Source organism: Glycine soja, chromosome 1, assembly GCF_004193775.1.
Source record: "Glycine soja cultivar W05 chromosome 1, ASM419377v2, whole genome shotgun sequence".
NCBI lineage: Eukaryota > Viridiplantae > Streptophyta > Magnoliopsida > Fabales > Fabaceae > Glycine > Glycine soja.
In genome coordinates this window covers 1,631,641-1,646,139 of record NC_041002.1, presented here as the reverse complement: position 1 = coordinate 1,646,139, position 14,499 = coordinate 1,631,641, and the positions used below count along the sequence as shown (strand labels likewise).

At 33.2% G+C, this 14,499-nt stretch overlaps 1 protein-coding gene and 1 pseudogene across 1 annotated transcript; one reads left to right on the top strand and one right to left on the bottom strand.

Annotated features, from left to right (window-relative positions):
• The first annotated feature begins 482 nt into the window (after positions 1-482).
• Positions 483-2,165, top strand: LOC114408708 (annotated as a pseudogene).
• Positions 2,166-9,450: 7,285 nt separating this feature from the next.
• LOC114408700 (transcription factor MYB39-like) lies at positions 9,451-12,031 on the bottom strand. Its single transcript, XM_028371844.1, has 3 exons — positions 11,646-12,031; positions 10,443-11,192; positions 9,451-9,736 (listed from the first exon to the last, which is right to left on the bottom strand). The coding sequence occupies exons 1-3, from the start codon at positions 11,909-11,911 to the stop codon at positions 9,700-9,702; spliced, it is 1,053 nt and encodes a 350-aa protein (XP_028227645.1). The 5' UTR covers positions 11,912-12,031; the 3' UTR covers positions 9,451-9,699.
• Positions 12,032-14,499: the final 2,468 nt, after the last annotated feature.

Sequence of the window (14,499 nt, the reverse complement as noted above, 5' to 3'; positions counted from 1 at the left end):
AAAAATATTCAAATAAAAAAATACTTATAAGAGAGAGAAAGAAGATTCAACAAAAGCACAAATAAATTTAGACTTTTATATAATATATAAGGGGAAGAAGGGGATTAATATATTACATTATTTATTTTTTAAGAAAATACATACACAGATACACTGTCTGGGTCATCATCCCATAAAGATAAAAAGATAGAAAAAAAAAAGTAGCACAAAAATGTCCCGTTATGTTGGTTCCATTCCTATCTATTTCGTGTTGTCACCAAACACCACCAAAATCTTATCCCGGTTTGACTTTGACTCTCCAGTTCCATTGTCGTTTCAGCACCCCCACGCGCTTCATTAAGCGGCGTGAATCCACGTAACGCCCCAAAGAACCTCGCCACGTGTACCCGATCCTCTACTTTCAAACTCACCCGGTCCTTTTATCACCCCCTCCCGCTCTAACCCTAGTCTAAGCTATATATATATATATATCCATCCACACCACTCCGTACATATCCTTTCGACTTTTCCTCTTTTTGCCATTCTCCATTCTTCATTCTTCATTCTTTTTTCCAAACTCTGCATATTTCTGTGTCACCAAAACGACGTCGAATCGTAACAAAGCCCTAATCCAACAATTTCACCAAAACCTCGCAGCTCGTCTCTTTTTTCTCTCCCTCGCAAATGCGATTCGTTCGTGACATTTAGAAGAGAAGAAAAAAAATCCAATGGCGAAGGAAAAACGGTTCCGAATAGGGTACGCGTTGTTGCCGAAGAAGCAAAACAGCTTCATCCGAGACTCGCTCGTGAATCTCGCGAGATCTCGCGGGATAGACCTGATCCGGGTCGACCTGAACCGGAGCCTAACGGATCAAGGTCCATTCGATTGCGTCCTCCACAAGCTCTACGACGACGATTGGAAGCGTCAATTAACGGATTTCACCGTTAAGTACCCTAATGCCGTTGTTCTGGACTCGCCGGAATCGATCGAGGCTCCACAACCGGATTTCGATGCTGCAGGTGGTATCGGAGCTGAACGTCGACGACCGGAGCGAGACGTTCGGGATTCCGAAGCAGATTGTGATATACAACAAGGATACGCTCTTCGACCGGCGGAACTGGGAGGCGCTGAAGTTTCCGGTGATCGCGAAGCCCTTGGTCGCCGACGGCAGGGCGAAGTCGCACAAGATGGCGCTGGTTTTCAACCATGACGGGTTGAATTCGCTGAAGCCGCCGGTGGTGGTGCAGGAGTTCGTGAACCACGGCGGCGTGATCTTCAAGGTGTACGTCACCGGCGAGCGCGTGAGGTGCGTGAAGCGGAAGTCCCTACCGGACGTCGGAGAGGATGAGTTGGTAAGGGCTTCGGAGGACTTGCGGAGGTTTTCGTAGGTGTCGAATTTGGCCACCGATGAGGGAACTGACGATAGGTATTATAAGATGATGCATTTGGATGATACCGAAATGCCTCCCCTGAGCTTCATTACTCAGATAGCTCGGGGATTAAGACGTGTGATGAGGCTGAACCTGTTTAATTTCGATGTTATTCAGGATTCTCGATGCGGGAATCGTTACCTTATTGTTGATATCAATTACTTCCCCGGGTACGCTAAAATGCCCGGCTATGAGACTGTTTTGACAGACTTTTTCTGTGATGTGTTTTGCATGAAACAGCAATGGGGTGAGGATTGTTCTGAGAATGTTGGTTTTGATAGTGTGATGGGTAACAAAGATGTGAGGCGGATTATGAGCAATACTTGTTGTGGTGATGGTGATGAGGGTGGTCTCCAGGTTTCTCCTCTCAGTGTGGAAGAGAAAGATAGTTATGTTCAAGTGTGAAAATTGTGTTGAATAATGTGTGTCTCGTTCTGATACATTGTCATTAATTGGTGTTTTTTTGGGTAACCAGAGTTTGCTAAATGGACCCATGAGCCAATTGGTGGGTACAGGGTAGGCATGAGTTGCACATTCTATTTAGGCTGCTGTCGATTAGAAGGTTGTTTTGTGACTAGTTTAACCTCTTAACATGTATATTCCTTAGACCATTGCTTTTGGAGATAGGTGCTTCTCAGATACCCTGAAGCTTTAGGAAAATTGTATTTTGAGGTTCAACTTCTTGCTGGAAAGTCATTTACTTTGTGGTTTTGCCTTTTAACTCAATGATGCCTTAATTCTTCATTTTGTTATTCTATTCTTGTATTTTTTTTCTTTCATTGATTGTTTATGATTTTCTTTTTAAGCGATATAACTGTACCTGATTGATGGTTTTGTATATCCTGATCTGAGGTTTCTTATATATTTTGAATTGCTATTGAATTTTTTTTTCTAGGCTGAATGAAAAAGTTGCTAATATTCAGTAAAATTATCGGAATAAGGAAAACAAGATGTTGACTATTTTTGCCGCCCACACCTCTTAAGCTGTCTGAAGCCTGAATAACAGAGGAGAATGCTTAAAGATTTGACACAATACGATGAAACTCATAAATTATCTATAATGCCAATTAAGATTCAATGTCGTAAGATACTGGATATTCACACTCTTTATTCGTGCTTAACATCTGACAGGTCTGTGTGTGTGTGTTCTCTCTCTGTCTCTGTATGCCATCTTGCAATAGTTTTTTTGGGGTTGGCTGCTCCTCGCGGTGATCTAGGATTGGTAACTAGAGTATATAAATGAAATACAGGAAAATTCCTATCTTTTGTGCATGTTAAAAGAGATGTCCAATAATGTAAAATTTTCAACATGTAAAGTGTAAACATTGTCAGATTGAATATGATATCTTTCTGGAAGCCTTAGTTTAAGCCTGTCTTTTTAAAATGCAAACCCACAGGTTCTTTAGAAAACTGTCTTCTGCTGGGCAATGAAGGAAATGTGCTTAGCAACTATGACTAGGATATGGTTAACTGACAAAATTGGACTTGCATCAGTGTTTTAAATCCCGGATACCGGTTTACAGCAGCCGGCCGAAAATGCTATAGTGGCATAGCCGCATGGCCGCTATTTTGAAATTTTTTATATAGTCTATACACTGTATAAATTCTCATAAATGATAAAAATTACTCAAAATTAATGGCATAATTAACAATAAAAAGTCATAGGTATCTTAAACAAAGGATGCAAGTAAATACCAACAAAAGTCAAATACGAGTCCCTAAAAAGCTTAATGTCTCTGGTTATTTAGAAGGCTTTTTTGGAAACAGCACACAGTGCTGCTACAACTGCTATTTGGTCCACTACTACTGCTACACTAAACCGCTTTGCTACAGCATCCCCTGTAGCGGGTAGAGGCCGCTCTGCCGCTATAGCAGTGCTATAGTGCAATATTTAAAACCCTGACTTGCATGTGTCTATTTTCTGTTTCCTGTTCCTGGGTTGAGACAGGACACATGCTTGATGTTATTATTTACGAACAGGTGAAAGCCATATATACTTTTTCAATTGTTTTTGTTTGACCAAACTGACTGTAGTTCCTATATTAGATGCCATGGACGAAAACCTGGTGCCTTTGCATAAGTGGTACTATTAGTATTTGTTTAAAATTGTGTTGAGTGTGTATCTCATTCTACTATATTGTCATTAATGGTGCTTTATTGGTAACCAGATTTTGCTCCATGGACTCATTAGCCAATTGGTGGGTACTGGGTAGGCATCAGTTGCACATTCTAGTCGAGACAGTGCTGAGATTAGATGGTTGTTTGTGACTAATTTAACTTCTTATCATGTATTTTTTTTATACCATTGCTTTTGGATATAGGCGCTTCTCAGATACCCTGAAACTTTAGGAAAGTTGTATTTTGAGGTTTAAGTTCAAGCTGGAAACTCTTTAAAGTTGTGGTTTTGCCTTTTCACTCAATGATGCCTTAATTCTATTAATCTATTCTCATTTAGGATTTCATTATTTGTTTATGATTTCTTTTATTCCGCGATGTAACTATACCTGATTGCTGGTTTATTCTATCCTGACCCGAGGTTCCATAATTGTTAATGAATATTTTTTCTTGGCTAAATAAAAAAGTTGTTAATGAATATTCAATAACATTATCAGAATAAGGAAAACAGGATGTTGACTAATTCTGTCCGAAGTCTAATTAAAAGAGGAGAATCCTTGGCACACAAGATGTTGAAAACTCACAAATTATCTGCAACGCCAACTAAGATTCAATGTTTGTAAGATACTGGATATTCACACTCTCTATTCATGCTTAACAGCTCACAGGTCTCTCTATGTGTGTGTGTTTTTTCGCTGTCTGTGTGCGCTATCCTGATCTAGGATTGGTAACTAATTAACTGCGTGTGTATCTCTGTCTCTGTGTCTTTGACTTGTCACTGTGTCTCTCTGTGTATGTCTGATTGTGCTGTCCTGCCAAAGTTTTTTGGGGTTGGCTGCTTTTCCCGCTGATCTAGGATTGGTAACTAATTAACTGTCATATAAATGAAATAAAGGAAAATCTCTATCTTTTTTGCATTTTAAAAGAGATGTCCAATAATGTAAAATTTTAAATTTTCATCATGTATAGATTATATGATACATTTTTGGAAGCTTAGGATGTGTTTGGATTCTCATTTAACATGACTCAACTTGAGTATATGATGAGTCATGTAACACCCGGGATGAATCACATCGGAATAAGAAAGATCTAGAAGCTGTGTAGGTATGAGACTAGACAAATGAGAATGACTAAGGAATTAATTAGTGTTAGATATACCAACAAGATGTATTTATTTTTTGATAACCCATCATATAAGAACTACATGGATAAATGTGTTTGATTTAGAATAATTATGAAACGAGTGACTTTCTAGAAAGTTTTTTGAAAAGTGAGTGAGGACAAAGTACCTGAAAAATTTTGTATTACTTTGTAGGTATAGTTGATGATTTGAAACAAGTCGAGTGGTGTTAAAGCTGATTGTGAAGGTCTCGAAAAGGGTTGTTTAGGAAAGATCGGTGAAAGATTTTGATTAATGAGTAAAGACTATATTGATGACTTGTCATAAAAGGATATATTAAAATAGATTTTTTTTGAGTTTATTTTCTAGTAACTATTGCAATGTGCATCTGTTTAAGTGTTCTTGTGCTCATGTATCAGACTCCCATTATGCATGGGAAAATAGCAGCGTTACATTTTGATCTGTGCATTGTGGTGTACTCAATTATGTCAGTGTTTGCCATTGATTTTCTAATTGTGTTGTAATCATATACTATCTATAATCAGGGACATAATTGAGTACTGAACATGAGAATAGTAGTCGTTGATGACATAAGCACTAGAGAAAAATTGTAAGGATTTGGAATGGACATAAATGTAAATGTTTTGTAATGTCCAGATGTATGAAAACAGAAAGTAATTGCAATTTATCTTATGTTGTGTTTGGAGGGAGAATTTTAGAATTTTAAGAAATTTTAAATTTCAAAAATTTTAATTGCTTCAATTTAAATTTTATCATTTTTATATTTTGTTGTTTGGATAAAAAAATTATTTTTTTATATTTTCAAAATCTTGTATTTTGATAGAATAATTAAATTTATTTATTTCTAATTTTTTTATTTTTGATAAAATGATGAAAATATTTTTAATATTTTGTATTTGAATAAAATAATTAAAAATTTTCATTTATAAAATATTTTACCTAGACTAAAATATTTAAAACTTTCACTTATAAATTTTATTATTTAAATAAAGTAATTAATTTTTTGATAATTATTTTATTTTGGATATATATATATATATATATATATATATATATATATTCCCCAATCATATATTAAAAATAAAACTTAGAACTACAACATAAAAAAATGTATACTTTCCAACTAGAAAGAAAAACAAAAATAAATCAAGCAACTTCTATCATTTTTTTTCATCATTAGTTTCATTTTAAAAATCACAAAAATGAAAAAATGCTCACATATGTAAATATGAGATCCAACTCATTTCCAATATTCATTCTCAATAAACTTTCATGTAACTGAGTTCATGATAAACAATTAAAAATTAGTTTAGATCTCAATTATATAATCAAAATTAGTCACAAGTTTAAAAGCTAAACTAAAATTGTCGTCATCAGTTGACCCTCATCTACTTGGTAACTATTCAAAGTTATAATCAGTCAAAAAAATTAAACTAAAGCTATTGTCATTAGTTAACCCTTATTTACTTTGTGACTATTTAAAGTTATAAATTGTCAAAAAGAAAGTCATAACAATTATAGTCAAGCAACTTGTTCATTATTTATGCAGGATTATATATAGATGTTGGCTAGTTAGTTAAGCTCTACAAATACATATTTTTCTTTGTGATTACACACAAAAAAAATTGGATTAATTTCAAATACATAAGATTTGCCATTTAAGGATTGTAAAATTATAAATTCTTCAGCCATGTCAAGAGGGAAGCCACAAGGGGGGAGACATGTTAAAAAATATTTAGATATGGTTAATGAAGGGGATAAAAATTCTTCAACCTACCCCTAATATTACTAAATTATATAATCCTACAACCAAAATAATTTGTGTTAGTTGCACACTTTTAAGTAAGCAATTGGTAGATTTTAGAATCATCTCTAAGTGGGCATCAAGACATAAAACTCATGATGTATATCTCCTTCTCATCCAATGGAAGAGATTTTAGACTTACTAATTTATTGGGATTTTCTATCAATCAATCAATGATTTTTTTTTTGTCGAAGTCCACTTTCAAGATAAGGCGCATTTTTTAATTCATTATGCATTTCCTCTACCATTTCTTTAGCTTCTTTTATCACCATTTGCTTTTTAATCTCCACTTTTTGCATAGTTACTTTTGCAAAAACTTTCAATGATGAAGCTACTTCATTTATTGAGGCAACTATCCCTTCTTTCTCTCCACTCCTACTTGTGCAAGTCTTTTTCTTTGTTGCAGAACTTGATTCCTCTAAGTCAACACTCATACTATGAATTCCTTCATCTTCATTTGCTTCCTTGCTCATGAGATCATTTGTATCCAATGCATTCTCTGCTTCAATTCTAGTAGCTCTATCCTTGGCACATAAGCCTACAATATCATCCCAATTAGGAATGACCTTGAATAGGAATTGTTTAGCTTCATCACGTGACTTGAAAATAAAAGAAAACATGTTAATAATAATAATAATACAAAGTAAGTTCAATTGAATAATAATTAACATTAAAAAGATAATTACCTTGACATATTCATTCCATGCATTTTCATTTTCAACATTAATCATGTATTTTGTACTATCCCAATCAAACCCATTTTGACTAAGAATATCACTAACAATTCCATACCATTGCGTCTAAAGTTTAAAGTGATTCTTAGCATTATCTCCTATGAGTTGAACTCCAAAACGCTTAGACAAAACTTGAGCTGCACTGTTGTATGTTATTGCTTTCCCATTTCCGTCACCTTTGTTACTTTTATTCCTTTGGTCTATAAGAACTTCAACTAATACATGTTTCATATCCAAATTCCATGAAAAGTAACTTCATGTGTCCTCCCTTTTGTCGTTGCTTGTTATCTTTCTTTTCCAATTGGCTTGTTCTTTACATTGCTTGGCTCTATTTCTCTAGATCAAGAAAAATAATCACCAATATATAATTGCATAAACATAAAGGTAAGACATGTCAAATTGGTAGTTCACTATGCAATCTTTGTCTAGTAAAATCCAAATTCCAAAGTATCACAGATACATAGGTATAGAGTCAATTATTCATAAAAGGAACCAACATACAAAAGTCTACTAAAAAATTCTCCCTAAATAAAATTTTCTGTAGCTTGATAACTAGCAAACATATTCATTACTAAAGTGTTACAAAATCTTGTCCATTCTTCAGTTGCTTGGATAATTGTGACTTCATCTACATTATTGTTTCTAACTTTGTTCCCTTGTTGATTGGTTAACTCGACATCAAAAACAGATAAACATTCTGAACCTTGGACCTCCAAAGTTGAATCACTTTGTTGCTCATCTCTTATGAAATTGTGTAGCACAAAGCAGGCATTAATAATTATATCAATTTTTATAACAAAAAAAAGAAAGAGTTCTTAATATACTTCATCTTTTCTTCAATATACCAAATGACCTTTCAATTACATTCTTTGCCGTTGAATGACAGGAATTAAACAACTCCTTATAATTTTGAGGGGTATTTCCAACCCATTCATTAAGATGATATCTAGTTCTTCGATAAGGTGCTAGAAATCCAAGACCGTTTGTATATTTCTCATTTACAAGAAAGTATTTATATACATTGGTTTTAAAAACAAAAAACCATTTATATATGAAATAATAAAGTATCATTTTCATGATATTAGCATTTGGAATTTTGAGACAATTTTGACAACGCAAAACATCTCATAATTTTCGAGAATTACTTGTTTATCCTTTCCACCTAAGTAACACATATATAAACCTCATATCTAGACCACAAACTCCTAATACATTAATTTGTAAAGATATCACCCTTTCTATTAGAATATCTAAACCTATTTCTTCAACATCAACTCTTATCGAAATATGTGCCATATCAAATACTCTAATCACATTCTAAAAACATTTCAAAATTATAATAGTAAGAAGAAGGAAAAGAAAAATAAGAGTTTCCTACCCAATTAATAACTAAGACAATAATATCTACTACCTATGTTTGGATGGATTTATTTTTCAAGTTTATAATCTAATCAAGGTTATCGATGTATATAGATAATACACAGTATCATGTAAAAAATATTTATGCTCAAATTAGTCTACTTTAGTTATCTATTTTTAAGATCTCGCCATCATATCAAATAGTGTTCATAGCATTATATTTTACTTTTAAACGAATATGAGATAGAAAATGAACTTTCTTAGAATCAAATAGCTGGACACTGTATAAAGTTACGATTGTTCTAGAAACAAAGCTTTTGAAGGGAGAATAACTTGTGTCGTGTCGTGTCCTTGATTAATTACTTCTCCTTGCATCAAATCCCCTACCTAAAACATTATCTCAAAGGAGACAGTTTTCTTTAGTGTAATTGAAAACAAATGGGTGGTTGCATTGGATGTGGCCCTTTGCATATTTTTTTTTTCGTTTTTATTTTTTATCTTGTTCCAGACGTAAACAATTAATTAATCTGACCTAACAGTTGGTCTGGAATCTGGACAAATTTAATAATTCCAACGACAAATTGTCATTTGGATTAGTTTCTATCTTCTATATATATGTTCATTATTTGACGTGATACTTAAGTAACAGCCCAATATTTCTTTAGTCGGCGAGAAATTGTGGTGACAAGGTTGACTTATACTTTATACAAAAAAGTCAAAAGCTTAACTTCATGGATTAATTAGACTATCTCACTGTAGAAAACATCTAGAGGTTTTTGAGTTTGTCACATTTCAATAGCAGCAAAAAAAAAAATAACGTACATACATATATTAAAAGATATATTAAAAGAAATCCTTAGAATTTTGAATTGTAATTACAAAAGATGTCTTATTGAGAAAATAGAATCAAATCTTGTTAAGTACAAGTCTGTTTCTAGAAATACATAAAACTAAATATATAAATATGCATGTTCGTGTGTCTTTTATAGTATATGTTTTGTATACATGTATAAAAATAGAAATGATTCTAAACAATGAATTAAAAACCATGAATGAATAAAACTATTTTCTTCGGTACGTGATGTATATCCATAAGTTGATGGGATTATCCTGAAAGAGATGAACCGATGATTCTTCTACCACAAAATTGGTGACGCAGAAGTGGATGTCAAGCTGCAAAATAAAAAGGAAAATGCCAGGTTAACCGAGAAAGATCAATGGTAAAAAAAAGTCTGAAAACAAGTTATCAAAAATACTATAACTAATCAAAAGCTCAAAATGTGTTAAAATAATATAATATTATAGGATGTATTATTTTTTAAAGAAAAAATATATCTATAATTTGTATAACTTTTTCTACAGTTAGGAGAGACATAAGAAAATAAGGGAGAAGTGATTAATAATTAATAAGGTTGGTATGTGACGCGATAAAAGGAATAAGAAAAAAATAAATTATAAAAAAGTGCAGTAAATCTGTAAAATTGTGTGTGTAAGAATATCATAATAACTAGTATTTTAATGTTGTCTTGAGCTTCTAATTGATTGTAGCTATAAGAATTGTGCTCACACAAAAATTAGCCAAGAATACATATATTAGTTTTGACGAAGCTGCAATCTCCCTTTTTGGTGATAACCTATAGAGAAATTATTATATGGGTCAAGATTATCATAGTTTTTTTTTTTATCAATCTTTACTCGATGAGTAATTTTTTTTTATTAATTCTTTCTAACAAATTAAAAATTTTAAATTAGGTATCACATAAACATGTGTGTTCATGAAAATATTTTCTCATAAGGTGCATGGAAGCATGTGTAGAACCTAGAGCTATTAAGACAAAAGTTGGAAAAAAAAAGCAGTTGAGAATAGGGTCTTTTTTACTCTAGAATCTCTTTCCAATAGGAACGACCGCTTGTTTCATCATCAAGCAACTTCTCCCAATCATCAAAGAAAGTGTTGGAAGGTGACTCTGTGGACGTTTGAGCTATGTTACTGTCCATTTGGTTGACCGTTCCCATCTTTGTAGAGAATGCAACTAATGCAGGAAGAGGGTTTTCTGCTTGATTTTCACGTGAAGTAGTAGTGTTGCTAATTTTGTTGTAATCAGTATCTTGTGGAATAGATCCACCCTCTAAATCTGCCCATGATTTTGATACATCCTGCTGAGAGCACTCACTTTGTGCTTGAGAGTATAAACCAGGGTTAGCATATTCTTCACTACCACTGAACACCACATGAGGCTCCTTATTAGTTTGGAAGAGGTTTGTGCCGTTCAGAAATAAAGGGTTGAGGTTGGGATTGGATAAGAGGTAAGGGTTATTACCCACGTTAACAAATGAATAGTTGTTCATAAGTTGCAACAGATTTTGCAGAAGTTGAATTTTGGCTAGCTGAGTGATATCTGGTTGTAAACCAAGAGGGTTATTGCCCCAAGTAGTGTTCATGGCACTGCTCAAGTTTGACGTGCCAAGCAACTGAGAAAGACTCATGAGGTGATTCAAGTCTGTCCTTGGCTTGTGAGTTTCTGGATCAATACCCATCTTCAGAAGCTTTTTCCTTATGTGAGTGTTCCAATAGTTCTTGATCTCATTGTCGGTTCGTCCTGGCAGATGGGTTGCAATCTTTGACCACCTACAAAAACAACAACACAGACATAAGATTGATTTAATATGTAATTGAAGAAGAGTGAAAGAAAAAAAAAAATAAATCACATGTTCGAATTCTTTCGATTAACATTTCTAACCAATATAATAAACTAACATTTGATAATAAAAAAACCTACAACAACAACAAAAATATTACTTACATAGTTTTCAATTTGTTAAGGGATATATAGTCATTTTAGCTTCAGAAAATTTTCTCCTTCATTTGATGTTTTTGATAAATAATTACAAAAACACTACCTTATTTTCATTTTATTTTTTATTTTCAAATAAAGATTTGGTTTCATTATTTCCCATATGAATATCCTTTAAAAATAAGGTAAACTTTTTATTATGTAAGTAATTAAAATAGAAAACGCTTTTTTTCCAACTAAATAATAATTATCATGTATATATACAAAGTAAGAAAACATGTACATACTTGTTTCCGAGAACTGAATGAAGGTTGATGATAATCCTCTCATCTTCTTCACTGAATTTGCCTCTCTTGATATCAGGCGTCAGATAGTTTGTCCACCTTAATCTGCAGCTCTTACCACACCTATTGAGACCTGCACGCTTTGGAAGTGTTCTCCAACTGCCATGGCCGTGTTTGCTGATATAATCAATCAGCTTCTCATCTTCTTCTGGCGTCCATGGCCCTTTCTTTACACCAACATTCTCTTCACAGCATGGTGACCTTCCCATAAGGCAGTGGCACAGCGAATATATTTTCTAAGGCAAAGAATAGTTAGCAGTTATTAGCAAGTGTATGCTCTTGGGGAAAAGCTAAGTTAACTAGGACCGTATAGCATAGGTTAATTGCTCGTGATATTTGGTTTTATAGGTGCAGAGGGGATGTGCATATTCAAGAAATGATGTCATCATTATTATTGTTTTTTTCAATTAGGTTTAATTATTTTTTTTGAATTGAGAAACCAAATGGGAAACATGTATATACCAGGGAAATGGCTTAGTTTGGCAGTGTGAAAGAAGTTACCTAGAGATTACCCTTTGGCAATTTTCCGCCACACGGAGAACTTTATTGTCAGATAAGTTATAACGAAAATCAGGATTAGGTAGGGCAAGTGCCGTTTAAGCATAAGGTAAGTTCGTTGAATTTCCTAAAGTACCTATACATATAATTAAGGTTTGAATCCGGTTTGAAATATCCATTGTTTTTTCATTAAGTTATTTTGCATTTGACCTGTTGGTTCAGCGTTTGAAGATCTTCGATACAATCGAGACATGGGAATAACAGAAAAACCTTTTTTTTTTAAGTAGTAGGATAGCCCATGAATGGAGGGGTGTTTGGCACTTAATTTGGGGGGTTATGTCTTATGATATACTACAGTTGAATTGGGACTACTACAAACAAAAAGTTTAACCATGCAAAAAGAGTGTGCTAGCGCCAAATGAATTTAAAACGATTACAAGTGTTGTTGGTATTATCCTCTACCTATAATTAGAGTTTTATCTTACTAATTTACATTAACCTTTAATAAAAATCTTCATTAAGCAGATTACCGAGTCGAAACTCGATCCAATTCTAATTAAAAAACAATACTAAAAACATCTACAAAACTGCATCCAATTTAAATCTAGCGTAGGTAAAATTTATCTGATTGTTTGCTAGTTAAATGTATAAATATGAGATCGATGCCTCAATTTTCTCTTGTATTAATGGAACAGTGCCTTTTTTCTACAGTGTAATCAAATGAATTTTTGTTGTTTAATTAGCTTGTCATCAAAATTAATGACCCTGTAGTGTGCCCTACCTTTTCAGTGAGATTCTGAAGTTTTATTGTAGTATAAATTACCTGAAATATTAATTGCACCATCAACTAGCTTTTGTCTTGCTCCTTTCAATATAAAAAAAATAAAATTAGCTAGTCTTGCATGTATATACATACACACGATATTAATTCTGCAGTTAAATTATTTATTACATTGTAAAGAGATCTTAGAATTATATCTATATATTCGGTCCTGCAAGCTGCATGTGCTGGGAACTAGCCTGAGACCATAATATCTTTTTTTATGATGGAATTTTCTATATATCCAAACTTCATATTTGACGATGTGGTGAGTAGCATTTATCAGGATAAGAGTTCGAAGAGTAAAAAAATTATGTTGGGGAAACAAAAAAAGAAGAAGTGCATTTTATGACATTGAAAATTTTTTGAAGCTTGAAGTTGAAAATCCCCTAGCAAATAAGGTCTCCTCGTGGGTCCATCCGAGTGCGTAGGTGGTGTAAAATCATTGTCGTAAGTAACATGCATGGATGCTTCCTATGTTCCTTCTTCAGTCACAATATATATCTTGAGGTCGTTGTTCATTTTCTTCATCAGCGTGGTCATCAACTTTGTCATTTTCTTCTTATATTTGCATGCCCTCGAGCATGCGTGTTGTCATGACGAACGTCTGCTTGATAATAATTCTCAAGCAAGAACCATTCTCCACCTGCTCCTCATTCATTGTACTCGTTTCAAGGATTCAAATTTCTCAGACGACGGAACAGTAGTGTTTAATTTCTCCACAGTTACTACGTTATAAAATATCTACTTTAAAACAAAAAGAGAAGAGGGCGCGTGCAAAAATTTCTCCAATTGCCTATATTCATTAGGATATTGTAAAGATGATCCTCTTTTAGTACTATACTTTTCTTTATTATTTTGGGTTTTTGTTGATAATACGATCCTGTTACTGAACAAAATTTATTACCCATTAAGCACGTAGTCAAAGGACAAAATTAAAAGCAATTAAGAGAGGAGATTTTCAATAAATATTATCCAAATGATATCAAAGCTAACCCTTTTAAGATAAGAGTAATTTGTAATCAAATCATGTTCTATGGTAATCACATTACCACTAGCTAGGGTCCTAGTGGAAAATTTGGGTACTGTAAGCATAAAGTTATAAGTTTTAGTTTAACCAGGGATGAAAATTGTACGCACAAGTAGTAGTTACTCGTTTTGCCGAATAAAAAATTAGTTTGTAATAAAATTGGAAAATATTTTCAAAAACAAGAAGATTTTTTTTACATGAATAGGAAATATTTGAAATTATAATGTTTCCCCATACAATTATTACTTTTAATATTACTTTTCTTCATTGAATACGAAATTTACAATCTTGTTCCTTTTTCGGCGAGAATTTTATTACTTTTCTTTACTTTATTCCTTTTTCGTATAAAAGGGCACGAGATTAGCTAGCCAGAACCAGAAAGGATAACATTTCCCCATACAATTATTTACAGAAGATATGGTTATTTTACACAAGAATCAAATTGCGCA

Excerpts from the sequence above, each read along its gene's own strand:
- LOC114408700 (XM_028371844.1), bottom strand. The coding sequence starts at position 11,911 with ATGGGAAGGTCACCATGCTGTGAAGAGAATGTTGGTGTAAAGAAAGGG. Across the intron at positions 11,193-11,645 it reads CATTCAGTTCTCGGAAACAA|GTGGTCAAAGATTGCAACCC; the intron begins GTATGTACATGT and ends TTGTTTTTGTAG. Across the intron at positions 9,737-10,442 it reads TATTGGAAAGAGATTCTAGA|CTTGACATCCACTTCTGCGT; the intron begins GTAAAAAAGACC and ends TTTATTTTGCAG.